This window comes from Adiantum capillus-veneris, chromosome 7 (genome assembly GCF_014529385.1).
Source record: "Adiantum capillus-veneris isolate H3 chromosome 7, ASM1452938v2, whole genome shotgun sequence".
Taxonomy (NCBI): Eukaryota; Viridiplantae; Streptophyta; class Polypodiopsida; order Polypodiales; family Pteridaceae; genus Adiantum; species Adiantum capillus-veneris.
This window is the reverse complement of record NC_140937.1, coordinates 6,434,541-6,462,287: the sequence shown is the minus strand read 5'-3', so window position 1 is coordinate 6,462,287 and position 27,747 is coordinate 6,434,541. Positions and strand designations below refer to the sequence as shown.

Below are 27,747 nucleotides of genomic sequence, written 5' to 3'. Positions count from 1 at the left end.
TAGCCCTAGAGTGATGGACGTATATACAATGCACGGGGGAAAAAACCTCCTAAAGAGGGAAAAAATACCCCGGGGATCCTAGTGTGTTCACACAAATCACTACCACATGTACATGGTAACAATATCAAGGTTTGCACGTTACGTTTCTGACAAGGCAACGGTTAAACATTGGATTATCGAAATCACCTTTCGCTTGAGTTGGTACTTTTTATTTGTATATTGGGAAGAATAAAGATCTATTGTGCATACAAAATTGAGCACGATCTTGGTCCATTGTAGAAACCCTTCATCTTCAACTATTATTGGCGAAGTACATATCTAGCATTCCTTGAGAAACATCATTGCACTCACACATGAAGACCACTACACGCTCTTCAATTTACCTCCCAACATTCACATGTATGCCATTTATTTCTTATCCCCCCATGTTTGTAATCAAGGAGGGTGCTCTGTTACACCGAGGGGGTGTGTGAGCATCCTCTCCACATCATCATCCTATGTGGACAAAGCCCATGTACAAACCATGTGTAGAGCTTGTCCGTCAAGCCTAGTTGTTACTCTAGTTGTCAAAAGAACTGGGTCCATACATTAATAGCCTCAATGTACGTACCGAACAACTTGTCGAGTTTTACCTAACCCAAAGCAAACCTTTTCGAACAAACAAAATACCTACATCTAATGAATGAAAAGATTGACTAAAAGACATGACTTGTCCACATGTTTACAGAAGGAAAATGGTGTATAAAACACAATTTTATTTTATACTCATCATCCATTGAAGACATATTAAGTGTTCATGACATGAAACCCAATCTTCTGGCTTGCTTTGAGGAGAGTAAAGACTACGCGTACTAAATAATGTGCATGCTACCATTGAAAAGATTCCCTTGCATAATGACATGAAATCCATCTTTCTAGAGACAATAAACAGTGCAATAAATTCATTTGATAGAAAATGCAATTTGCAATAAAGTAAGTTGTAAAAATGTTTTACCTTCAATGTTATGATATATAAAATAACAATACAAGATTACAACATTGATCTCATTGTTACATTCCGTGGATACACTTTGTTCTTACTTTTAAAAAAAGAAACGTGGGACCTAAAACTTCACAAAGTATCATGTAAAATCATGGTGTCTTCACTTTAATAATACTATGTGAGGTAGCAAAATATTGATAACTTTGATCCTTCTATGTTTAAAATACCCAAAATTTTTGAAAATGACCATTGTATTGAGATGTCCGAGAAACCTCGAAAGTAAATATCTGTCTTACTATGCAGTAAAAAGCTCCAAAAGGCTTTACACTAGTCTAAATTCTTATAGTTGTTAAATTTTAATTATGTTGACCACACTGTACTTTGGAACACTCAAAAACCTTTTAAAAAACTGCCCATATGTCTCATTTTAACACCTAAAAGCCGAGATTTTGGACAAAAAAAAAGTTTTGAAATTGCCCAAACAAATCCCGCACCAACGCAAAACCTTACATGGTTGCATCCGGAATGGCTCAAAACCCAAGAAACATCTATTAGTGGCAACATGCATATCTAGTACTCCTTAAGAAACATCATTGCAATGACACATGAAGACCACTACAAGCTCTTCAATGCACCTCCCAACATTCGTATGTATGACATTTACTTCTCATCTCCTCATATTTATAATCAGGGAGTTGATCTTAATGAAGAATTCGTTCTGAGGGACTGACCTTAAGAGAGTGAGTTTTGTTGCACCTCCACATCATCATCCTATGTGGGCAAAGCCCATGTGCAAATCGTGGGCAGAGCTTGTCTGTCAGTTATTCTAGTTGTCAAGAGAACTAGCCCAATACATTTAACAACCTCCACATAGTACTGAACAACCTCCAGATATTGAACGTAAAATTCAAAAACGAGTGAATATCCAACCTATAAGTCAATTCAAATAGACTGCAGTTCTTTGCAACCGCATCCAAATCCAACCTATGTAATGAAGCCAACACCAAGCCACTGACAGCCTCTAGCACCACTGTGATTGCCAAACGATTAAAAAATGATGCAAAATTCGTAATCTTATCAATAAAAATTCCCTTACTAAAGAATTGTATGTCACAATGCCACAACGTTACAATGAAATTCTCCAAATCGCACCCACCGAGAAAAATGTATAATCAATCTATACAACAGGTGGTAAACATCTGAAGACAACTCTCAAAGAAACAGAAAGTTACAAATTTTCATCTCATGTATACAACAAATGCCAGCATCAACCCCTTTTCTTTGTATTTTCTTCTTATTTTTGGGTGAATCAAACTGTCTTGAATACCTCTAAACAGTCTGTCAAAAGAATGAATAAGCGTAGGCATGGATGGAGCCAGCAATCACTGCATGCCATGAGGGAGAACTTCATCACGTATAAAGAGACCTAAAACTGATAGCCGTACATCATCACAATGATCTGTGATGAGTAATCATCAACCCGTAAACAATGAAAATCATACATATCAAACCACTGCAAGCAACCAACCCGGGAACTTCACCAAGTTGGAAGACATGACCACCACCACTGCAAGACGACTGCCTAGCCTCGAGCATGTCGAGCTTCACAAGCCAGCTTCTATAAAGTCAATGTGCCTTCTTCTCTGCCTTGAAATTAATTCCAAACCACTTTTTCTTACTAGATTTATCTCTTGCTTCACCGGGTGACTCATCTGCAGATGTTCCGGCCCTCTCATGACTTGTCGGGGTCCCTAAATTGCTGCTGCTTGAATGCCTTTTCACTTGTGGTGTCATAGAAAAAGATGCCTGAATGCTCTCCCTTGACTTCAAAAGGTCCTCTACCTACAAATTTAGAAATCAAATCATAAGAGAGTCAAATCTAGCACTGGTCATGTTGCTTCATTGCTAGCTCCCATATCCATTTTTTCAACAAAACTGGTTGCTTTTACACGCACAGCCTAAGCCTTGAGACCACCAAAATTCTGTTAATAAAAAACCCTGTGAGTTAACTCGCTTAGAACAAAAACCAGCAAAGCATTAATCCATACAGCAACTTTCTCCTCCTTAAATTTGTTGCTCACAGTTGTGAATCGTGCCAAAACCTGCACAAATGCACACCCAGCCAATCAATGCAAAGAGAGATGAAATCCAACGTATCCATTTATTGAGTATAAGCACTAACCTCTTTGTACTCTACCTCAAACTGTCTCAACTCGTTCCGTTTACTCAACAGCTGGCTTTCAATAGTCTTAAGTTTCTCTGAAGAATCTTTGAATGATTCAGCTGACACTGCCTCAATTGTATAGGTTGCACTTTTGAAAAAGTTATCACCTGGCCCAAAGCCAAGAAAAATACAATGATCGCCATGATACATACGGCATGGTTTCCTAATTCTATCATGCATCTCTAATGGAAACTGCACAAGTCTCCCTTTCTTTTTCTCACCGTAGACAGAAAAAATATGCGTTCCTGCTTTGAGATCTGCTACTTCACAAGGCTGTAAACCTTCCAGCTTTTTGAAAAAGGCAGCTTCTGGATCCTTGGCCATGGCCAACTGAAAAGGGTCAAGCTTAGCAAAGTTAACACACAATTTCTCACACACCAGTTTCATTTTTGAAGATGAAACTTATACTCCACCGCATTCATCGTCAAGTCTAATCTGTAGACTTGGAAGTGTAAGAAGTACATTCCCGCTGAGGTGACTTTTCCTGTCTTCATACTATCCTCCTGTTATGACACAAAATCCTAACTTGGGGTAAGTAAATCAACCAAAAACACTGTATAATAGGCAGAAAACAGAATCTTGACAAAGTTAATAAACCCGTATCATCACCCAAAAAAGTTAGAAGTTATGAACAGACATCTGGTTAAAATTCACCAAACATTTGCCTGAGAGTAGCGCAAACGGCGACCTTACCAAAGTGGACAGGAAATACTTACAATGGCTTTCAGGACCCTTAATTCTCAACACTATCTGAACAGAGTTCACCCCAAACTCATGACATGACGTCATAAGGTCAAAAAGGTCTAAACTTACTAACTGCTCCGCAGCAAAAAAATTGCAATAAACAGAATAAAAAAATACACACATGACTAAAGGAGAGAAGATACAAAGTGAAATGAAGTAAAAAGACTAACTTACATTTTGTTTGATATCATTAAGTCAACAAAAGGGAATTTCAAATGACGTTCATCTATGTTTTTAAAAAAACTGAACTTTAAAGACATTCACACCAAGGAGGACAACACAGAAATAACAAAAGTGTCATATCTTAATACCTAAAATAAGTTGTAAAATATCATAAATGAAATGAGACTCTACAATGTAGGACCTAAAATGAAATATTACACAACAAATTTCAGCACAACGATGCAACTTGGCGTGTGACATTAACCTCACTGCTAGTCCTAATAGAAAGTGAAACATCCTGACGTTATCATGGACAAGAGCTATGACATTAGTGTGCTCTCTCAATGTCCAAATTGCAAACAGCTTGCTTTGCTAAGACAATTGCAAAGGAAGTCCACACAAAACATTTGAATATGCCATTCCACAGCCACCACATGTGTTTCCAAGTCTCTGTTCTGTTATACACTAATTGTCAAATACGGATGCAAAAAGGAAAGGCCCAGTATGCTCGTGCTGAGCTGTGACATCTATTACAATTTGAACCGCAATTGCGGCTAGTCAGCAAGTTTCATCCTTGAATTATTTGCAATTCACTAGTAAGCCATCTATTTGGACACAGTCTTACCTGCAAAGCCAAGCCCAGGCCACCATTTTCTTCCTGCTCAAAATAAAGAAGCTGTAGGAGAAAAGTTATTTAAGTACAGCAGCATTAAAAGCATTTGTTCAATTGCTGAAAATACCCATCCGATATAATCACACACCTTGAATTTACTTTGCGCTTGAGATATTACACGAACCACAACCCCAGCAGCTGCCTGCTCTTCTGATATAGTAACTCCATAAAAATGAGCAACTTGCTTCTCAACCTGTTCACCGTGCAACACCTCAATCTCTTGGCAAACCACAAACAAAGCTTACCCTGGAGAAAGAGGACATATTCTGATACACTTACCCTATCATGGACAGGTCTACCCAGGGGAAGTGGCCGGATTGTTACTGTTCCGTTGATTGCCTCTTCCAATACATAAGGAGAGATTGAAGTCTTAATAGGGACACCAAGCTTGCTGAAAATGTAGCCGGTTTATTTAATCATTCAGAAGAATGGCTTATGCATGCACAGCACATTGGAGAATTGAAGAGTATTGATGGAACACATACACAAATGCATGATACCATAGCAGGCTGCAGCTATGCAAAGAATTTACCTGAAGAGAGCTGCAAACATTGTATTCATAGTACCAAGATTTGAAAGGTCAAGCTCCATCTCCAGGCCATCAAGATCTACAGCCTATTCCAGAAAAGGAAAATATATCTAAAGGGTGTTCAAATGCTGACCTAGACGATTCCAAATTAAATAAGCACCTCGAAGCCAGATACGTCGTATTGTTGCCTTTTTTCTGGGTCTGAGAGTATACTGTAAGAATACGCTATCTCCTTAAACATTTCTGCCGCTTCTGGATTGTCAACATTTTTATCTGGATGGAACCTGAAAATTTTGAAAGAAAGCCAGTTATAAACTGACTAGCAACCAACAATAGTAGCCATAGAGTTTCGAAAAGTTTGTATGGAACAAGTTTTGAAATGGTTGCATCAAAGTGTGAAACGCAAGTATAGAGGTTTCGTTAGAATTAAAATGACAAGACATAGAAGTATATCATTGTGCATGAATTGCTTGCTAGGCCCAACGAAAGAGAATAAACCTGACCAGATCTAGCTTCAACAAACACAATCCTTTATGGTTGGATTTTTCACAAAACATTCCTTTTTCCTTGATGGAGAGAGAGAAAATGAAATGAAATGAAATGTTATATTAATGTCTTCAAAAGGCCATAGTGACCTATGAGACCAGAAAGTTACAAGGTGGTGGATCTGATACAAAGTCAGAGTAACAAAATAACAACAGTACAAAACAAAGATATATACTATGGGATCCTAGATTGGTCGATGTGAACTAAGCAAAAATGGGCGGCTTGCTGGGATAGCTGAATCACAGGAGATCCAGCATCGGTCGTTGGCAGATCTCATCAATCTCCTCCATGGTTAGTAGTCTGACCGGGCGTCATGCATGCCTAGCCAGACTGCTCCAAATCTTCTGACGTAGCCTCCGTCGATGCTGTGTGGTCCTCTGCAGTCTTGAGCGCCTGGATTTCCCCAGTTCAGTCGCTCGGTCGATCAATGTGCCTTTGGTGTGAGACGAGGGGGAGCTCTGCTGTGGGAGTGGCTCTTGCGGCTGTCCCATGTCTGCTCTGAAGAAGTCTGTGATCCGTCTTTGAGACTGGCTAGCCTCGCCACTCATCAAGCTATCTCTGTGTCTGCGTAGCTCGAGCAAGAACAACCCCAGGCATCTCTGATCCTTGTATCCCATGACTCTTGAGAGTGGTCCAAAACCCTCTCTGAACGAGCAATGGAAGCGGCCTCGTATCTCGTAGTAGACGGGGCAGCGGCATGTATAATGCAGCTCTGTCTCAGGCTCCATGTCACACAAGGGGCATGTCCTGGCCTCTGCTGGTACTCCGCTGTATCTCCCAGTCTCAATCCGCAGCTGGTGAGAAGATGTGCATAACTGACCAATAGCACATCGTATCCCATGGGACAAGTGGGTGTCCATGTATCTGGGTCTCGTCACAAAACCATCCTTCGTAGGCTGGAGAAGGTGGTCTCTGTAGAAAGCCATCTTCGTGCCCAACTCCTGTGCCGGCTGTATCCATGTTCTCCTGGTGTCTAGCTAGGTCAGGTCTTGGCGGATGAGCTTGGTGATCTCTGATTGTGTAAGAGTGAGAGATGGTGCATCCAATGAGTACTGGAATGGTGGCAGCCTGTCTATGCTGAACCCATGCGCCTGAAACCATGATGCCATCTCCCCATACCAGCATGTTGTATCTCCTTGCATGGCTAACTGTCGAGAGGACTCAAGTGCTATGCGAGCATATCTGTCTCTCGGAAGTTCCCATGTGCGGTTTATGAAGGGGACTGATCTGGTGAGCGCCTCCACCACTAGTGGGGGGGGGGCCGCTAGCTCTGCTCGGATAATGGCCCGTGGTACTGATGCCTTGGCTCTAATGAGCCGCGAGATCATAGAGACGAGAGGTTTCTCCATGTTCCCCCATCCATCTGTGCGCCCCGGCCTCCCGTGGTGATCCAATGAAGGTCCCCATATCTCAGCTCCATAGAGCAATGCTGAAGCCACCAAAGTATCAAAGAGCCAAAGCTTCGTCCGGGGCTCCTGAAACTGAACCTGCGAACACATCTTCTCTAATCTACCCAATGCTGCGTAGGCTCTAGTCAGTCTGGTCTCTGCTGCTCTTCTGAGTGAGAATGCAGGTCCGCTATAAACCACTCCAAGGTAAGTGTAAGCATTTGTGTACTCCACAGTCTCCTGGCCGTATGTGAATGTAGGTGCTGACCTCCTGATCCACTGTGGGGTGGTAATAAACACCATAACCTTGGTTTTACCAAGGTTGACAGACAAACCACTTTCGTGGACAAACCTATGCAAAGCATCCAATTGACGTTGCATCTCCTGTCTGTAAGCTGTCTCCCACCTATGTCCACTGATGTGAGGCATGGATTGCCTGGGGGCCTGGTGTGTCTCAGAGTAAAAGATGATGTCTCTTCCAGTAAAGCTATCCTCAAAAGCACCCACATCAAGACGCATAGATCCATTACAATTTCAGGCAGCCACTTTGAGTGTGGTCCCATAAGTCTCGCACCGTCATGTGGAGCGTCGCTCTAGTATTACCACTCTTCCAGCTTGGTAAAAGGAATCTTGCCTTTTCCCCTTGCCGCTCTAATCTCCGGCATTACTACCTGCATATGAGCGATCTGAGAGAGGGTGAGATCATCCCCGAGAAAGATGCCAGTCTCTTTAAGAGTTGGTCTTTTCTTCAAGAAGGACTTCTTCTCTTCCATGGAGGGAAAACGGAGGATGAGTGCTCTTTCTTTTGAGGTTTCCCCACTACTTCCATTTTTCTTTATGTTGCCCACTCTCCATGCTCTTGTGTGCGTCGGCTCATGTACCCCCATCAAGCTATGAGTTCTTTTACCTCTTCGTCCACATTGCCTTTGTCTTTAAGACCGCAAACTCTCACATGTAAAGCGCGCACCCGTCTTCTTTGCTCCTCCTCTAGTGTCTGATTAATGATAGTGGGTGTGGACGTGGGCGTTATCTCCTTGCCTTTTCCTTTCTTGGCCACCTTGATCCATTTCTTAGCTTCATCTGCCTTCTGTTGAGTTTTGGTAAGAACATCCACCCAAGAAGTCGTCATTTCTTTGTGTTGCTCTTCTCCCTCTTTGATGGCCCGTACTTGCTCCTTGATCGTGTTGATTTCTTCGATTACTGAGGGTTGCAGTTCGCCCTCTTCCAGTGTGTTTCTTGATCGTGCTTCGGCGAGATCTTTCTTGAGTGACGCAATCTCTTCATCTTGAGTCGTCACTCGGTCTTCCAACGTATTTATCTTGCTCTCTTGGATCAGCACGCGTCCTTCGAGCATGTTTATTGTGCCCAAGAGATTGCGGTTCATCTTGGTAATGGTCTCCGTCATTTCCTCTTTGCACTTTTGAATGGCATCCTCTAGGGGGTCGGCTTTATTGTTCAGCTTCCTCATGCTTGATCGCCATTCGAAAAAGAGCCACTAAGCGCACGTGTGCATCCACACTAGCAGCGGGCGTGGTAGTTGGGCGAGTGGGGGAACGCGAGGAGGTATGGCAAGGGAGGGGCAGCGATAGAGTACGGACGAGAGAGAGAGAGAGAGAGAGAGAGAGAGAGAGAGAGAGAGAGAGAGAAAGAAAAATGGAAAATGAAAAAATGCGATAGAGTATGGGCGAGAGAGAGGGGGGGGGGGGGGGGGGGGGGGGGGGGGACAGTGCGCGGGGTAGGAGAGAGAGAGAGAGAGAGAGAGAGAGAGAGAGAGAGAGAGAGAGAGAGAGAGAGAGGCAGCACGATAGAGAAAAGTTAAAGAACGACAGAGTTAAAAGCAGCACGATAGAGAAAAGTTAAAGAACGACAGAGTTAAAAGCAGCACGATAGAGAAAAGTTAAAACGATAGAGTTAAGTTAGTAGGTTGAAAAAATAAAAAAGGGGGAGGGGGGGGGACAGCGCAATAGAGAGAGGGAGCGGGGGGGGGAGCGCAATAGAGAGAGGAAGCGGGGCAGCGCGATAGAGAGAGGGGGGGGGGGGGGGGGGGGGGGGGGGGGCAGCGGGATAGAGAGGGGCAGCGCGCGGGGTAGGGGAGAGAGAGAGAGAGAGAGAGAGAGAGAGAGAGAGAGAGAGAGAGAGAGAGAGATAGATAGATAGATAGTTCTATTATCGTCCTAGGAGGTCAAATATGACCTATGGGACCAAATGAACATGTCACGTGGTGTGAGTGGAGTTCATAAGTGACTCTCGATGCTCAAAAATGGTTGAAATGAGCGTCGCAATAGAGAGTCCACATCGTGGTTGGGAGAGGAAGGTATGTAGGGAGAGCTCATGGCTGAATATATGGGGAAAAGAGGACCTAATGTGGTCAAAAGCTGAGCACTCAAGTAGTGTGTGGTACTCACTCTCTCGCACTTGACGAGGGCATAAGGTGCAAAGTCGATGACACTCCTCGCCAGTGCCCCAACGTCCTGTCTCGCAGCGTAGAGAATGGGAGCTAAGACGAATGGAGGCAATGGTGCGGATCGCACTCAACGGGATGGGCTCAAGGATGTAGGAAGGGGTTCGGTTACCTCGTTCCGAGAAGAAGAGAGATTTGTAGTTTGGGGCAACGTGTGTGGTGTAATGGCTGAAGCGAGAACCTCCAGATTTCTCCCAAGCCATGATACATTGGCGTTGTAAGAAGGCCTCATTAACTTGGGAGTCGATCGACGCATCCTTGACCAAGTGACATGCATCCCATCTTCCAAACCATTTCTTGATATCAAGCATCCACCCCGAACTTAGTATTTTGCTCTTGCATGTCTTTTGAACCTTTTGACTTGCTTCATATGCGATTCTAGGAAGTCGATGCAAAGGGCTACGTTGTGTCTTACACATGTACTCCACAACCCTTTCCATGCCCAAGACCTCAATGGGAAGCGATCCGGACTCAAGAAGTAAGAGCATGTAGGGTGTTTGTGTCTTGACTTGGAGAAAGTTGGTGAGAAAACGCTTTTGGACATTCTCAAACTCTTTCCAAGTAGACTTCCCGATGCTTCCACCCCACACCTCCACTCCATAAAGAAGCACCGGTGTCACCAATGTGTCAAAGAGGTACTTTTTGAGAGCCCAACACTTGATCTCTCCTGCATTGCACATGTTCTCAAATGCATAATAAGCCCTCTTTCCGGCTTCCAAGCGACGCATTGCACAATCCTTCCATTTATGATTGGATGGAACCTCAAGGCCAAGGTACTTGAAGTGATCTACCACTTCAAGTTTCTCATTGTTGTATACAATGCATGGATTTTCGTCATTGAGGGTCTTTACAAGCATAACCTTGGTTTTGGATCCATTCACGATCAGCCCGCTATGTAGGCAAAAGCGTTCCAAGACACTCATAAGCTTTTGTGCATCTTCTAAGGTATGTGACAAGAGCACTACATCATCGGCATAAAGCAAAAGCATGATCACCGCATTTCCAATCTTAACCTCTTCTATGCCTTCTTGCTGCATAAAATCAAGAACCATGTATTCCAATTCATCAATGAGTAGCCCAAAGAGGGTTGGGGAAAGTGGGCATCCTTGTTTGACACCAATAGTGCTTGCAAAAAATTCTGAAATTCCATCTCCCATACGTAATCGACATATCACTTTTTGGTAGATGCGAAAGACTGCATGCATAAATTCTCTCGGCACTTGAAGGCTTTGCATACGTCTCCAAAGATTTCCTCGCGGTACCATGTCAAAAGCTTTCTTGAAATCCACAAAGCAACAATACAACTTTTTTCCTTTCAATCGAGACGCTTCCATAAGAACTCGAAGAGTGACAAGGTGATCAATAGTGCTATGATGCTTTCAAAAACCTGCTTGGCCAAGCGCACGTTTGCCATTCTTTTCAGCCCATTCACTTATCTTCATCTCCATGATACATCCAAATAACTTTGCCATCAAAGAACCAACCATTATAGTGCGATAGTTGTTCACATTGTTTACATCTCCTCCTTTGTGCAAAGGTTTGATCCAATTTGCACTCCAATCATGAGGCATGCCATACTGAAGTGCAAGGTTAAACATATCGCATATCCAATATCGTGTTTTCTTGCTTGTCCATTTAATCATTTCAGCCTTGACACCTTGAAGGTCACCTGCCTTGCGAGTAGCAAGTTTCTCAAGCGCGCGGCATACATCTTCAATGGTAAAGAAGGGAGACATAAATGGAAGGGAGCTACAACCCTCCATCTTATCAACATTGGGTTGCTCATAGAGGTTCTTACAATGCATATACATATCCTCAAGAGTCAAGTCACCAAAGCTCTCAACGCGCTTGCCTTTTAGATTTTGCCAAAACATGCCACATGCATGTGCTTTCTCTTGTGCTAAAAGAAGTTGTTTTTCGACTTCCCACCTTCTCCTCTTCTTTTGAACAAGTGCTTTGTATGTGTGTGAACATTCCAAGTAAACTTCCTTGTCTTTGATTGCATCCAATCTTAGCAAGTGTTTTCGGGCTTGACTACATTCCATGTCAAACCATTTCTTCTTGGTGCTACCCTTCTTAGACCTTTTGCAAGACATGTGTTTCACCGAAAAGCATTCCTTCGCACAAGAGAAAATTACTTCTTTGAAAACTTTCCACTTGCATTCTAATGTTGGGCTCCCTTGATGCTCTATCATGCTTAACATTTGGTCCACCATATCAGCATATATAAGTGCTCGTTTGAAGTCTAGACGTAGGTACAAATGATTCACATCATGATTGGAGGCTACATGCTCGGGCCGTTTACCACACTTGAGGTCAATACATAACATCCTATGATCCGATTCCGGATTCCATTCACCAAGTGTAAAGCTTTGTATGCATTCTAGAGTGGCTTCTGAGAACAACATATAGTCAATCACGCTAGCACCATTGTGCTTTCTACATGTAAAGTCATTGGTGCCTTGCCATAGAGATACACCATTTGCAATGAGCATTCCGGTACTATTGCACATATGTAGAAGTGACTTTCCATAGTGATCCACTTCTTTTGCATCATTAGAACTTCGATTATACATGTATGAGTCATCCACTCTTCTTGATACATGCGGCATGTCGACTTGTTGTGTGTCGTGTTGTAACATATTTGTGCGAGCATTCATGTCTCCAAAAACAATGACTTCACCTTGATCCTTGTAATAAGCAATGTCTTCCTCTAGTTCAACAAAGGGCTGATCTCTATCCATATTCAAGCGAGCATAAAAGTTGGAGTCATAGTGAGGAATGTAGCAGCCGGCCACAAACATGACTTGACCATTTGGTGGGCTGATTTTCAGCCATAAGTAGCGTTTATACTTATCTTCTTTGACAATGGAAACATCTTTCAAACCCTTTTTGGTCATACATGCTATGCCTCCTTGGCCTCTTCGTTGCTTTGCATTTTTGGCCCACATCAAAGAATGTACATCGTATTTGTCAAATCCAAGAATTCGTTGCGCATCATGCTCCCATGTTTCGACAAGAAGTATCACATCGGAGTCATTGGTAAGCTCATCAATGCCAATTCCCGCATTCCATGGATACCCGTTACAATTCCAAAAGCTTATTCGCAAGCGTGAGTTGGTCTCATAGATCATGTGTCCCTATTTGTTGGGTGGACTTGCATCCTCCTCAAGCGCCTTTTCTTCTTGAGATGATACCTTAACCTTCTTGCTTCTTTCCTCGTATGCTTTGCGACGTACATTTTGTTGCATAAGAGTGCGATCCTCATATACATTACAACCCGTTCCTTTGAGGTAGATCCAACCATTGTCAAGGATGATCTTTCTCTTTACCTCATCAGCCATGGTACATACAATAGGTCTTTCTCCCGAGCGAGGGACTCCTTGTTTTCCAACTCGATGTGCACCATAAGCCATGATTCCTGACATGCCAAAGTGTGTAGCAAAAAACTCTTCAATAGCAACCGCAAGAGATTGGGGTGTTTCCATGCTTTCCTCCTTGATTCCACGAATGACGATGTTCTTTGAGCGTTTTTGTCGTTCTTGCAATTCTTGAGTGTCCACATTCTCTACATTCTTTGCTTGGACAACGGCTTGCGTGATAGGAGATGTAGAAACCACATTATCCTTACATATATCAGCCCATGATTTGGATGCATTTCTCATCTCACATACATCATGTCGTATTGTATCTATCGTTTCCTCTTTCAATACATGATCACTCTCAACTTTGCTCAAGCGCTCTTTCACTACATTCATGTCCACAAGAGAGCGTTTGCATTCTTGAACTTCATTCTCAAGATGCATCAAGCGCGTTGTTTGCATTTCAAGAACCTTCTTGAGGTGCTCATTCTCCACAACGAGAACTCTTAAAGTACCATTCTCCATTGCAAGTGCGCGCAACTCTTCACCTTGCTTGTTGACGGTTTCTTGTAACGAGATCAAGTAAGCCATGATCATTGCTTCCGTTGTTGTAGACGATGTGGTTGGATTAGCATCCAAATTCCTTGGAGATTTTGCATCATTCTCCATGGCGAGTGTGGCTTTTCCACCCTTGCGAGTTTTGTCTGACATTGCCTTCAAGTCGGCAACAAAAACGCAAAGTTTTGACAGTTTTTTCAGTTCTGAGATGCTGTTACAGCAAAGCCTTCCATTACACAGAAAAATTCTGTCTTTACATCAATGCGTAGAGGGCTTCGTGCTCTTCGATTGAGGCTATAGATCACCTAAATCGGAGTTCGGATGAGCAAGTTATGGTCAAAAGAGTGAACTGCTGTCTACTAGGTCAAAAAACGGCAGGGGGAGCGGGAGCGCAGGGCAAGGGGTGCAGGTGCGCAGGGGCAACGGGCACGATAGAGAGAGAGAGAGGGGGGGGGGGGATGTTACAACATGGCTCCAACCAACTGTCTCAAGGGACCAGAATGATATGTGCTTATGTATTGCATAAATCAGAAATGTACAACACAACCACCTCATTAGAGCTTGGTGGCAGATGTGATTGGCTTGCTGAGAGACGTGCGCGCTGAACCTTGCATGCGCTGTGTTTTGTGTATTGGTAGGTTCATCGTTTTATATGAATAAGCTCTTGATGTTAGGTACAACAGAAGTGTTGAAGGTGATAGCTCAGGATGATTGCTCAGTACGTACATTAGGTTCCTTTTACTTTAATGAGAGATGTGCAATAGACAAGAAGAGAGGGAATGATACTGTGAGTGAAGGCTGTGTGTGTGTGTGTGCGCGCGCGCGCATGTGTGTGTGTGTGTGTGTGTGTGTGTGTGTGTGTGTGTGTGTGTGCGTGTGCGTGTGCGTGTGCGTGTGTGTGTGTGTGTGTGTGTGTGAGAGAGAGAGAGAGAGAGAGAGAGAGAGAGAGAGAGAGAGAGAGATGAAATGAAATGAAATGTTATATTAACGTCTTCAAAAGGCCAAAATGACCTATGAGACCAGAAAGTTACAATGCGGTGTATCTGATACAAAGTCAAATTAAGAAAATAAATTAAACTATGATAACAAAATATAAATATTGCGGAGTCCTAAGCTAAGCTGATAGGTGTGAAAAGTGAAAGGCGTGAAATGTGTGAACTAAGCAGTACAATGGGTAGACAATATGGGAGGGAAGTAGAGATCCATCTTCATAGAGATCCATCTTCATCTGCACTCTAGACGACGAAAAAGTATGGCTCGAATCCTTTGTTGTAGCCTGCTTCCAAACTGTGTAGCTCCTCTTCTCCATCGAGGTCGTCTAGATCTCCCTAGCTCCAATGCTCGGTCTATGAGAATGCCAGTAGCGCGGGCAGACCTCTCCACTGTTGGCTGCTCCTCTGTTTGTTCTTCTGGGTGTACATTATCTAGTGTAAAGAAATCTGTGATCTGTCTCTGGGGTTGTCTCTCTTCAGCTCTCCTCAGTAAAGTTTCTCTATGCCTATGTAACTCAAGTAGATATAGCCCAAGACATCTCTAATCCTCATAACTCATGACCCTAGAAAGAGGCCCAAAACCTTCTCTGAATAGACAATGAAAACGGCCTCGTATCTCATAGTACACTGTGCAATGACATATGTAATGTACCTCTGTCTCTGGCTCTAGATGGCACAAGCGGCATATCCTGCTATTTGCTAGTGTCCCCCTGAATCTGACAGTCTCAATCTCGAGCTGATGTGAAGACGTGTGTATCTGGCCAATGGCACTACGCAAGCCATGAGAAAGATGCGTGTCTATATAGCTAGGTCGAATCACAAACCCATCCCCCGTGAGGTGGAGAAGATGCTCTCTATAGAAAGCCATCTTTGTGCCCAACTCCTGTATCGGCTCTATCCATGTCCTCCTGGTGTCCAGCTGGACTAGATCCTGACGAATGAGTCTATTAATCTCTACCCGCGTCAGAGACCTCATGGGTGCCTGAAGAGAGTATTGAAAAGGAGGCAACCTGTCCATGGTGAAACCATGTGTCTGAAACCATGATGCCATCTGTGCATACCAGCATGATGTATCCCCATTAAGAGCTACTTGTCTGGAGGACTCTAGAGCTACCCTAGCATCTGTCTCTGGTAGTATCCCACAGACTGTGTACAGGGCAGCTAATTCCGCTCGAATGATATCGTGCGGTACGGAAGCCTTGGCTCTAATCAGCCGACAGATCATAGATATCAGGGGCTTCTCCATACGCCTCCAACCATCCTAGCCTACAGAAGGTCCCCAAACCTGCACCCCATATAACATAGTAGAGGCAACCAAAGTATCAAAGAGCCATAACTTTGTCCTAGGTTCCTGGAACTGAACCTGCGAACGCATCCTCTCCATTCCTCCCAGAGCCGCACCAGCTCTAGTTAGTCTAGTCTCTGCTGCTCTTGTCAAAGAAAATCTCGGCCCAGTAAAGACTACCCCCAGGTAAGTGTATGCATCTGTATACTCCACCATCTCCTGACCGTATTTGAAAGTAGGTACTGATCTCTTGACCCATTGCGGTGTGGTGTTAAAAACCATAAGCTTGGTTTTACCTAGGTTTACACACAATCCACTATCCTCTGCAAAACTGCGTAGTGCATCCAAATGTCGTTGCATACCTTCTGGTGAGTCAGATATCAGCACAATATCATCAGCATAAAGCAACAATGGGATCCACGTCCATGCCAGCTGGGCCCCCCTCTCACCCTATCTGTCAATGTAGTCCGACACCTCATCAACATACATACCAAATAGAGTAGGAGACAATGGGCGGCCCTGTTTCACTCCAATAGTAGAGTGAACTAAATCAAATACCCCTTCCGGAGTGCGTACATGTCCCATCACTAATCTGTACAAAGCCATAATCCCCCAAATCACCTCTATGGGCACCCCCATCTCCTGTGGTCTGCGCATCAATCGAGCTCTTGGTACCATGTCAAATGCTTTGCGAAAATCCACAAAGCTACAATAGATCCGTCTCCCATGTGCTCTGCCCTCCTCAATGATGGCACTGAGTGTCAGAATATGATCAAGAGTGGAGAAACCCCTCCTGAAGCCGGCCTGACCCTTTGCTCGTACACCCTCGCCTTCTACCCAATTACTCAAGTGTAGCTCCAGAATAGATACATACAACCGTGCCAATGTGTGTCCCACCATAATAGTGCGGTAGTTCCCAGGCTCTGTAGGGTCACCAGCCTTGAAGATGGGCACAATATTAGACAACCTCCAAGTATCAGGTAATCCCTCACACATGGCACGATTGAACAACACTGCGAGAACCTCCATCAGCATATCCCTGGCATGTATAAAGTGCTCCGCTACTAGACCGTCATGATCATATACCTTCCCGGTCCTCATCCTGTCGATGGCCCTTTGTACCATCTCAGGTGTAAAGAAAGTGCTCGTAGCTAGGCAAGGCTTGGTAGGGTCAGGAAGGGGTTCCTGTCCAGGAACCGTGTATAATGATGTCGCATATTGGCCCCACACATCAGGTGAAGTAATCACTGGGGGAGGGGAGTGCTTATGGAAGAGTCGCCATGCCTCTCCTGAGTCCCAACTCAAGAACATCTCATATAAGTCTCGCTCCATCTGAGCTAGGTAAGCTCGCTTCTTCTGTCGCACAAGGCGCCGGAAAGCAATCCGAGACTGTCTATAAGTGATGACTCCTAAGAGAAGATCCCTCTGAAGCTGGGCTCTCATCTCTCTGCACTCCTCATCGTACCAACTATTCTGGGGCATGCTCCCAGAATGTCGTCTCTTGCCCGGCTGAGTGTGTGGGTATGCCATCGATGCAGCCCCATGCAGTGTCTCAGTCAGTAGAGTGGTGCACTCCTCCACTGAGAGGCCTGTACCATTTGTGCCAGTTGTGCCTTCCAATAGACGATCCCAGATCTCCTCTGTATAAACGAAATCAGTCTCTGGTGTAAATGTATAGCGGGTGTGTGACCTGTCTCCTGATGTCTCGGTTGTACTATACTGAAATTTAACGGACAGTGTCAAGAGAGCATGATCTACTGCTATGCCCACTGGCTTGGCTCCCACTGTGAAATCCTGAATGCACGGGACAAGGCTCGGTTGTGTCATAACATAATCCACTGTACTGGACCCATGTTTGTGCGGAAAGCATGTGAAACCGGCTGCTCCAGGAAATCGTTGTAAGCCATTAAGTATGGCTAATCCATGTGTAGTCGTCATTTCCCTGAGGTATCTTCTATACTCCGTCTACTCTCTCTCATCTGAGCATCTGTCAAGTCCCAACTCACCCACATCCAGCTCTCTAAGCATCTCATCTGAATTGTCGTAGAAGACTGTCTGCGAGTTGCCCGTTCGAGCATTGAAGTCCCCTAGGAGAATGATATCACCATCCCTAGAAAACTCCCAAATGTCATCATCTAGAACAGAGAAAGGCGACTACCCTCTGGATGCAGCATACACTGATGTACTGGGAGGAAAGTAACATATGGCAATATATAGGAATCGACCTATGTCAGCTCTCAATCTCACCCACATATACCTAGCATGATCATCTCTTCGTACAATATGCAGTAATGGTTTTAGTTCCTCTCTGAATAGCACTGCTACTCCTCCTGATTCCTCAACCTCTACTCCCATGCTCCGATCTCACATTTGCCCTGTGAGCTGTCTCCCATATATATCCCACCACATGTGGCATCATCTGTCCAGGGGCCTGATGAGTCTCTGAGAAGAATACAATATCCTTGTCTTTGAAACTGTCCTCAAATGCACCCACGTCTAACCTCATAGACACATTACAATTCCAGGTAGCCATCTTCAGCGTGGTCCCATAGGTCTCGCACCGTCATGCATCATGCATTGCGCCGCTCTAAAATCACCACCCGTCCATCTCTGTAGAAGGCTATCTTTCCCTTCTCTCTTGCCACTGTAATCTCTGGCATTACCTCTCTCATATGTGCGAGCTGTGAGAGAGTTAGGTCATCACCGAGGAAGATACCTGTCTTTTTGAGAGTAGGCCTCTTCCTCAAGAATTCCTTCTTCTCTTCCAACAAGGAGAAGCGTAGTATGAGAGCTCTCCCCTTTGAAGACTCTCCCGTACCATCACTTTTCTTACCTACCCTCCATGCCTTTGTGTGCAAAGGCTTCTCCATCCCCATCATGGATGTAAGGCTTGTGACCTCTTTCTCCACATTGTTTATGTCCTTGAGACCTGTCACTCTCACATGCAGTGCTCGCATCCGCCTTCTTTGCTCCTCTTCGAGGGTCATGTTGATAAGCGTCGGTGTACAAGGAGTTTCTTGACCTTTCCCTTTCTTGGCGACCTCAACCCATTTTTCGGCCTCCTCCGCCTTTTTCTGTGTCCTCGTTATCATCTCTGCCCATGAAGATGTCTTTGCCACACTCAGTTTCTCTTCCTCTGTGATCATCCTTACCTGTTCCTTGATTTCCTTGATTTCATCTATTACCGAGGGCTGAAATTCGCCTTCCTCTAGTCCACTGCTTACTCTATCAGCAAGCTCCTGTTTAAGGGCTGAGACTTCATTTTTGAGTGTCCGTATCTCGGCGTTTGGGTTCTCTTGTTTGAGGGCTGAGACTTCTTCTTTGAGAGTCTGTATTTCTGCATTAAGGCTTTCTTTCTCCATCTTCCATTGTGCGCCTTCATCGAAGACCATCCGAAGGAGGTTGGCCTTCTCCTTCCACCATCCTTCCATCTCTGTTTTCCACTCCTTCATTTCCCTCTCCATCTGCGCCATCCGCTTGTTCTTGAGCATGAAGGTTGCCTTTGCTCGCGACTTGCAAATAGGTGACACATTGACGGCTTCCGTGTCCTGTGCAGGGGAGATTGCTTCCATGTTTTGTCGTTCAAGAGATGTATCGGGCTCACTTACCATTTCGAGTGCAGAATTTCCCACTAAATCCTACTCGTATGAGAGAGAGAGAGAGAGAGAGAGAGAGAGAGAGAGAGAGAGAGAGAGAGAGAGAGAGAGAGAGATTTTTCACCGGAGATTCAATAATCCACAACCCGAAGCGGGAAGAAGCACAACCCCAGCCCACCGCGGGCATCAACCATACAGCAAGATGCAATGGAAGGCCTTGCGACCGCTGCCTTGAATCTGAACCTGCCCAAAACTGATACAAGAAGCTAATGAATGAGGTACTGGGCTGAACACAATGCTTGTACTAAATGCTGCGGGTATTGAAGATGCTGACAGTGCTGGGTACTTGAGATACTGCGGGTGCTGGGTACATGAGATACTGCGGGTGCTTGGGTACTTGAGATACTGCGGGTGCTGGGTACATGAGATACTGCGGGTGCTTGGGTACTTGAGATACTGCGGGTACTGGCCTTCAGCTAGCGATCACAAGCATAAAGCGAGGCAGAGAAGAGGCTGAAAACGCTGATACGTGATCGCTGATCTTGTAGAGATGGCTGAAAACGCAGCCCCAAGGATATATAGGCTGATCGCTGGCCCTCTAAAGCATAGGCGATAACTGTTCTTGTACTTGTTGATTACGTTGGGTTCTTCTCCAAGCCAACGCTAGAGACAAAGAGAGAGAGAGAGAGAGAGAGAGAGAGAGAGAGAGAGAGAGAGAGACCCTTACTTGATGTTGCTAGCAGGTGGAGTTGGTGGGCACTGTAAAGGGTGACCGCGATGGGAATTCTCCAGCGCTGCCCCTGCATGTTCAGCCACCCGCTGCCTTGAGACCTGCGCGTTGCTCGCGCTCAGATAGCAGCCCGCCAGACCTGCTCGTGATCAGACAGCAGCCCGCCAGACCCTCGCGCTAGAGAGAGAGAGAGAGAGAGAGAGAGAGAGAGAGAGAGAGAGAGAGAGAGAGAGAGAATAAAAATGAAATGTGTTATTAACGTCTTCAAAAGGCCAAAATGACCTATGAGACCAAAGGGTTACATATGGTGAATCTAATACCAGGTTTGGGTACAAAAAGTACAAAGAACTGAAACCGTGCATGTCCAGACACTAAGGTTAGATGCATATCCTCTGGTTGCACACAGCATATCAGCATTCCCATCAGATTCCATCAAGATCATTTTACAGAGCGGAAAACCTATTTTCCCTATTTTTGACATTTTTCACTTATTATTTTTAAGTGCCTTTTGTTGGAAAGTAGGTAGGGCAATTTTGCTAAGTTGTATAAATAGAAACCTAGCGCCAACACTTTCTGGCAGAAGAGGCAGCAAGAACTCAGTTCAACAGGCACCTTCTCAGCAGGACCCCCAACAGGCCTAGCGTTTTCTGCATCAGCAAGAGACCCTAGCGTTGTTGCATCCAAGACCAGCCTTGGCGTTTTTGCACTTGCAAATTCCCGGCGACATTAGAACAGCAGATTAGCCTAGCGTTTCGCATTGCAAGAAAACCGGCAACAGTAGCAGAAGACAGAATTCAGCCTAGAGTTTTTGGATCAACAAGACCAACTAGTGTTTTGCAGATTCTTCGCGACAAGGCATCAAGGAGGACCAGCGTTTTCAGTTTTCAGCAATCTGATACCGCAATAGAACCCCCAAACCTCGCAGATCTCACCTTCCCGCAGCAGATCCTCGCCGCACGGTCAAATCCAACGTAGTTTGCAGTTTCAGCCCGGAAAACGCAGATTTCAGCATCTGTGTTTTCAGCGCGTCGTCGTCGCATCGTCGTCATCGACATTGTCACCGACATAGAGTCAGAATTCAGCAGATAAAGATTTGCAGATTTCAGCCCTTAGCATTCTCAGATTTCAGCCCGTCTTGTCGTCGTCCTCATCGCCGTCGACATCGTCGGCAAGTCCAAGCATTGTAGAGATTTGTGCAATCATAAGTAGACCGCTCTTGCCATGGAGAGTGGGGCCATCGGAGGAGGGTTTGACAACATTCTGGTATCGTATTCTTCTCTCTCTATCTCTCAATCTCAGTACCTTCATTCACAGTGTTCATCCACTTTGTTTGTGATCATCTGCACTCTCTCACTAAAGGAACGGAAGGCTCTCCCTTCCGTAAGTAAAAGGAACCCTTGAACGCAGTTCGGAGCACTCATCTTGAGCAAAGTTCAACATTCACTTCCACTGCATCTTACATTTGTATCAAAGCTTTGGCAGTGTTCTGTATCACTCAAGGAAAGAACCTCGAGAATTTTTCTGCTTGTTGCGGTCGCACGTAATCCAAGTCCTCTGGGCGTGTCGATTCCTAATCGTGTTTTTGAAGAGTGACAGGAAACCCAAGAAAGAAGGGCTTGTCCAACCTCCCCTTGTTTCTCTTTTCACTCATTGAGAGCGGACCGTGCACTTAGCGGCCGGCCAATCGAAGTGAGGTGGGAAAAAGCAACCTTGGTGTGAGCGCAAGGCCGCCAAGAGCTGCACCCGCGAGAAAGAGAAGAGCTGGGTGAAGAGAAGATCCTTCTAACACAAATTGCAAGCTAAAGAAAAACCTCAATCAAGAACCTCAAGAACTCAAGAACCTCAAGAACCCAAGAACCTGAGACCCACAAGAACCCAAGTTCCTCGTGAACTTAAGAACCCAAGACTCAGTGGATGGTCATCACCCGAAGAGGAATGGATACTTCGCATGGAGGTGGTTAGCATGGGAGTGGCGAAGAAGAGGTTTCCCCACCAGGAGGTTTTTCCGACCCTCTCCCTTCCCCATCTACGCAAAGGATTGCACTAACTCCTATGGAGGCTTTCGACAAGATGATGATGGACAACAAGTAAGAACGCAAAGCAAGAAATGCAGAAATACAGCGTGAACACGAAGAAAGAATGGCAGCCATAGAGCATGAGCACAACGAAAGGAAAGCCGCCTTGTTCAGGTTCTTTTCTCAAGTGCAGGCACGGATGCAACAGATTCGGGAAAAGGAGACTCTCTCACTCTCTTCTTCTCCAAAGCATGACACAGAGGATTTGCATGATGATAAGCATGATGAATTGAATGATATTGATAAGCATGATGATTTGCATGACAATGACAAGCATGAGGATTTGGATGACAATGACAAGCATGATGATTTGCATGATCAAGATGTGATTTCTAACGAGTTTGATGATTTGTATGACCACGATGTGATTGTTCACAAGAATGACGGGTTAGTTGATACTGTTTCTTGTGAAGCTAACCTCATTGCAGATTCGATCAATCACGAAGAACTGATCTTGGCTCTTGAGTCAAGGTCCAAAGAACCCCCTCAGGAAGAACCGATCTTGGCTCTCGAGCCTAGGTCCAAAGAACCCTCACAGGAAGTACTATGTGTTCGAATGATTAGTCAGCACGCATTGTGCGGGTGTTTCATTCGTTATCGTTTCCGGTATTTTAGTCAACGTCTTTATGTGCGGATGTATGCGGATTTCTCATAAAAAGATGAAATGTTTGCATTCAAGGAAGTCACATTCAATGTCTCTTCCTTGGCATGATACAGTCGTAGAAAGAGCACGAGAAGAATTGAGCATCAAGCATAGGCATTTCCATTGTGTTTTGCCACAGTTGATTGATTTAGATCAGAACGTCAAGATTCGGTCTTATTGTTTGCATGTGTTTGATGAACGGTTTGGCACTCTGTATATATGATCATCTACATTGCATGCACAGTCTTTAGAGAAGAGGAGAGCTTTTCCAGTCACTTTACATGGAATGGGTATGTTCATGTTTTTGTGTTGGAAGTGGTTTCAGGAATTTTCAGCCTCGAAGATTTTTTAAGAAGGTAGACGCATGACTCTCGACTAAGTTGAAGCATTGAAGGAGCCACAGAAAACTTTGTGTCGCTTTCGGTGCGGCCCAAAGAAGCAAGCGTTGCAGACCTTTATGAAGTTCAAGTATCGCACGACCCACACATCAGAGTGGGCCGGCGAAGAGTCCTTTCCAAGATTCCGAATGTTGTTGGCGATCTCCCTCGACGCCATAAAGTTCGGTACCAGTATCTCACTTTGAAAAGGAGGAGATGTCACGTGACACATGTCACAGGGACGTGGCAACTGTTAACTATGTCACGAGGACGTGGCAACTGCTAACTTTAGTTGTTGGTTTCTTTCCAAGGGGTTTTGTTTTATTTTTGAGACCCTCTTCTTGAAGTAGCAAACGGTCGGACATTGTATGGCCAATGTGAATGGTAGTTTCACCCGCAGATGGGTAGTGGTCGGCACTGGAATTCGTATGGTAAGAGGATGTCTAGGCTCAGAGCAAGATCATATAGGTCCCCCCGTCGCACTTAGCAAGTTGGTGGATACTAGGAAGTGAACTCAAGGCCTAAAGTCAAGGTGTGACTGCCAACAGAAAGTATCCGACAGTTGGGCCACATTACACTTTTGGATGCGGTCCCAATGAGGATAGATGGTCAGATGACCACAGGGAGCCCAATGGAATCATTTCCTAAATTTTGGGAACTGTTATTTTGGGCCGTGAAATGTGTTCGCGTCATTACCTCCGGTATGACTAGGGGAACACTTTACAACTCTGCCGCGAAGTCAACTGGGTGACCAGTCGGGAGATTTTTAAGCGACGAACCCCAAACGGGAAAATGCTTGTAAATGTCCCAAGTGGCAAATTCTCGTGCACTTGCCTCTTCCAGAAAAATGGGCGCTGAAATTTAAGCTGGGAGGAGCTCCATTATGCATTTTGTCACAGGTTAAGAGCTATGGAGTGCTTCCTTTCCCCCTTATGTACAGTGCGGTGCCAGGAGTGATGCCCTGCACGCTACGCACTGCTCTCTCTCTCCCCTACGAGCAATATGTTATGCCCCACCAGTGGGCTTTTCATTTGACCAATGTACAGTTATGTGGGTTCATGCGCGATTGCCGAGGCAAGAGCCTCTTGCACAGGTACTGGATTAGCTAGCGGCTAATCCCCCGCAGCTACAGGTGAATTCGGAGAGGTTTCACGTCAGAAATCTCGTCTGATTCAAAAGGGCAAGTAGCCCTACAGGTGCGGGAGCTCGAGGTCTTGCTACAGATGCGACCAGCACGCGAAACGAAGCCCAAAACAGGGAATTACAGCCTGCTGTGTATTTTTGCAGGTTTAGGGTTTCGGCCCTAAACGGACCCTAATACCCCCAAGAGGTTCGGGGAAGCGAGGGGACCGTTGTACAGGTGAACTGGCGCATTTTCGGGGCAGAAAACAGAGAATTCAGCGTGCTGCAGATTCTCACCAGGTTTTGCAAAGTGTCCGTATGCGTCGGGAAAGTCACCTATTCCGTGCGGATACTGACTTTGAAGCGTCCTAGTACAGTTATGCTGTCGAAACCGGGCCAGAACAAGTGTTTCTTAGCCTAGATTGTGCGGGGCAGCTTGTAGGAAATCACGGGTTTTATTCCCTCTGTTACAGAATAAAGAAATACCGAAAGGGGGCCTACAAGTTGTCGGCGTCTGCTCGGAGCATTCTAGCTCCCGAGCCGTGTGTGTACTTAGGTGTTGATCCCCGTTACAGGGTACCTTTGCAAAGTACTCTGTGTGTGTCTAAAGTAAAAGAATTTCGGGTGAAAGCCAACGCCTACCGCCCCACGGGCCGGTTTCAACACATCCAACCCTATGTGTCCGTAGACAAGCTACAGCATGACCAGGGTTCAGTTTAGTCAAGTCAGTCTAGAATAGGAAGTGATCTGGCACCTTTGTGACTCTGTTCGCACACCGTGCATGTCCAGACACTTAGGTTAGATGCATATCCTCTGGTGCACACAGCATGATCATCAGCATTCCCATCAGATTCCATCACGATCATTTTACAGAGCAGAAAACCTATATTCCCTATTTTTGACATTTTTCACTTATTAATTTTAAGTGACTTTTGTTGGAAAGTACGTAGGGCAATTTTGCTAAGTTATATAAATAAAAACCTAGCGCTGACACTTTCTGGCAGAAGAGGCAGCAGGAATTCAGTTCTGTCAGCAGGCACCTCCTCAGCAGGACCCCCAGCAAGCCTAGCGTTTTCTGCATCAGCAAACAAGAGACACTAGCGTTTTTGCATCCACAGACCAACCTTGGCGTTTTTGCACTAGCAGATTCCCGGCAACATCAGAACAACAGATTAGCCTAGCGTTTTGCATTGCAAGACAACCGGCAGCACAACAGTAGACAGAATTCAACCTAGCGTTTTTGGATCAGCAAGACCAACCATCGTTTTGCAGATTCTTCGCGACAAGGCATCAAGAAGGACCAGCGTTTTCAGTTTTCAGCAGTCCGATACCACAGTAGAACACCCAAACCTCGCAGATCTCACCTTCCCGCAACAGATCCTCGCCGCACAGTCAGATCCAACGTAGTTTGCAGTTTCAGCCCGGAAAATGCAGATTTCAGCATCTGCGTTTTCAGCTCGTCGTCGTCGCATGGTCGTCATCGACATTGTCACTGTCATAGAGTCAAAATTCAGTAGATAAAGATTTGCAGATTTCAGCCCTTAGCATTTTCAGATTTCAGCCCGTCTCGTCGTCGTCCTCATCGTCGTCGACATCGTCGGCAAGTCCAAGCATTGTACAGATTTGTGCAATCATAAGTAGACCGCTCTCGCCATAGAGACTGGGGCCTTCGGAGGAGGGTTGGACAACATTCTGGTGTCGTATTCTTCTCTCTCTATCTCTCAGTCTCGGTACCTTCATTCACAATGTTCATCCACCTTGTTTGTGATCATTTGCACTCTCTCACTAAAGGAACGGAACGCTCTCCCTTCCGTAAGTAAAAGGAACCCTTGAGCGCAGTTTGGAGCACTCATCTTGAGCAAAGTTCAACATTCACTTCCGCTGCACCTTACATTGGTATCAGACCGTTGGCAGCGTTCTGTATCACTCAAGGAAAGAACCACAACAATTTTTTTGCTTGTTGCGGTCGCACGTAACCCCACTCCTCTGGGCGTGTCAATTCCTAATCATGTTTTTGAAGAGTGACGGGAAACCCAAGAAAGAAGGGCTTGTCCAGCCTCCCTTTGTTTCTCTTTTCACTCATTGAGAGCAGACCGTGCACTTAGCAACCGGCCAATCGACGTGAGGTGGGAAAAAGCAACCTTGGTGTGAGCGCAAGGCGCCATGGGGTGCACCCGCGGGAAAGAGAAGAGCTCGGGTGAAGAGAAGATCCTTCTCTAACACAGATTGCAAGCTAAAGAAAAACCTCAAGAACCTCAAGAACTCAAGAACCCGAGACCCACAAGAACCCAAGTTTCTCGTGAACTTAAGAACCCAAGACTTCAGTGGATGGTCGTCACCCAAAGCGGAATGGATACTTCACATGGAGGTGGTCAGCATGGGAGTGGCGAAGAAGAGTTTTCCGCACCAGGAGGTTTTTCCAACTCTCCCCCTTCCCCATCTACGCAAAGGATTACACTAACTCCTATGGAGGCTTTCGACAAGATGATGATGGACAACAAGCAAGAACGCAAAGCAAGAAATGCAGAAAGAAAAGCAGAAATAGAGCGTGAACACGAAGAAAGAATGGCAGCCATAGAGCATGAGCACAACGAAAGGAAAGCCGCCTCGTTCCGATTCTTTTCTCAAGTGCAGGCACGGATGCAAGAGATTCGGAAAAAGGAGACTCTCTCAGTCTCTTCTTCTCCAAAGCATGACACATAGGATTTGCATGGTGATAAGCATGATGAATTGAATGATATTGATAAGCATGATGATTTGCATGACAATGACAAGCATGATGATTTGGATGACAATGACAAGCATGATGATTTGCATGACAAGATGTGATTTCTCACAAGTATAATGATTTGTATGACCATGATGTGATTGTTCACAAGAATGATGGGTTAGTTGATACTGTTGTGAAGCTAAGCTCGTTGCAGATTCGATCAATCACGAAGAACCGATCTTGGCTCTTGAGTCAAGGTCCAAAGAACCCCCTCGGGAAGAACCGATCTTGGCTCTCGAGCTTAGGTCCAAAGAACCCTCACACGAAGTACTATGTGTTCGAATGATTAGTCAGCACGCATTGTACAAGTGTTTCATTCGTGATCATTTCCTGTATTATAATCAACGTCTTTATGTGATCCCTTTTCATAGGCATGTCATATTGTACGTTGACCACAATTCACTCATGGATGAGCACGAATATATGCCGATTTCTCATGAAAAGATGAAATGTTTGCATTCAAGGAAGCCACATTCAATGTCTCTTCCTTGGCATGACACAATCGTAGAAAGAGCACGAGAAGAATTG

General features: G+C 45.1%; 1 protein-coding gene across 1 annotated transcript in view; it reads right to left on the bottom strand.

Annotated features, from left to right (window-relative positions):
* Positions 1 to 2,043: 2,043 nt before the first annotated feature.
* LOC147453388 (chaperone protein dnaJ 15-like) overlaps positions 2,044 to 27,747 on the bottom strand; it is a 63,605-nt gene continuing 37,901 nt past the window's right edge. The window contains exons 2-11 of the mRNA XM_086515580.1: positions 5,475 to 5,598; positions 5,318 to 5,400; positions 5,065 to 5,176; positions 4,874 to 4,978; positions 4,738 to 4,788; positions 3,620 to 3,709; positions 3,428 to 3,536; positions 3,165 to 3,313; positions 3,031 to 3,084; positions 2,044 to 2,824 (exon numbers count right to left, since the gene is read on the bottom strand). Coding sequence (XP_086371706.1) covers positions 2,609 to 2,824; positions 3,031 to 3,084; positions 3,165 to 3,313; positions 3,428 to 3,536; positions 3,620 to 3,709; positions 4,738 to 4,788; positions 4,874 to 4,978; positions 5,065 to 5,176; positions 5,318 to 5,400; positions 5,475 to 5,598 — 1,093 coding nt within the window. The 3' untranslated portion in view covers positions 2,044 to 2,608. The remainder of the gene's footprint in view (positions 2,825 to 3,030; positions 3,085 to 3,164; positions 3,314 to 3,427; positions 3,537 to 3,619; positions 3,710 to 4,737; positions 4,789 to 4,873; positions 4,979 to 5,064; positions 5,177 to 5,317; positions 5,401 to 5,474; positions 5,599 to 27,747) is intronic.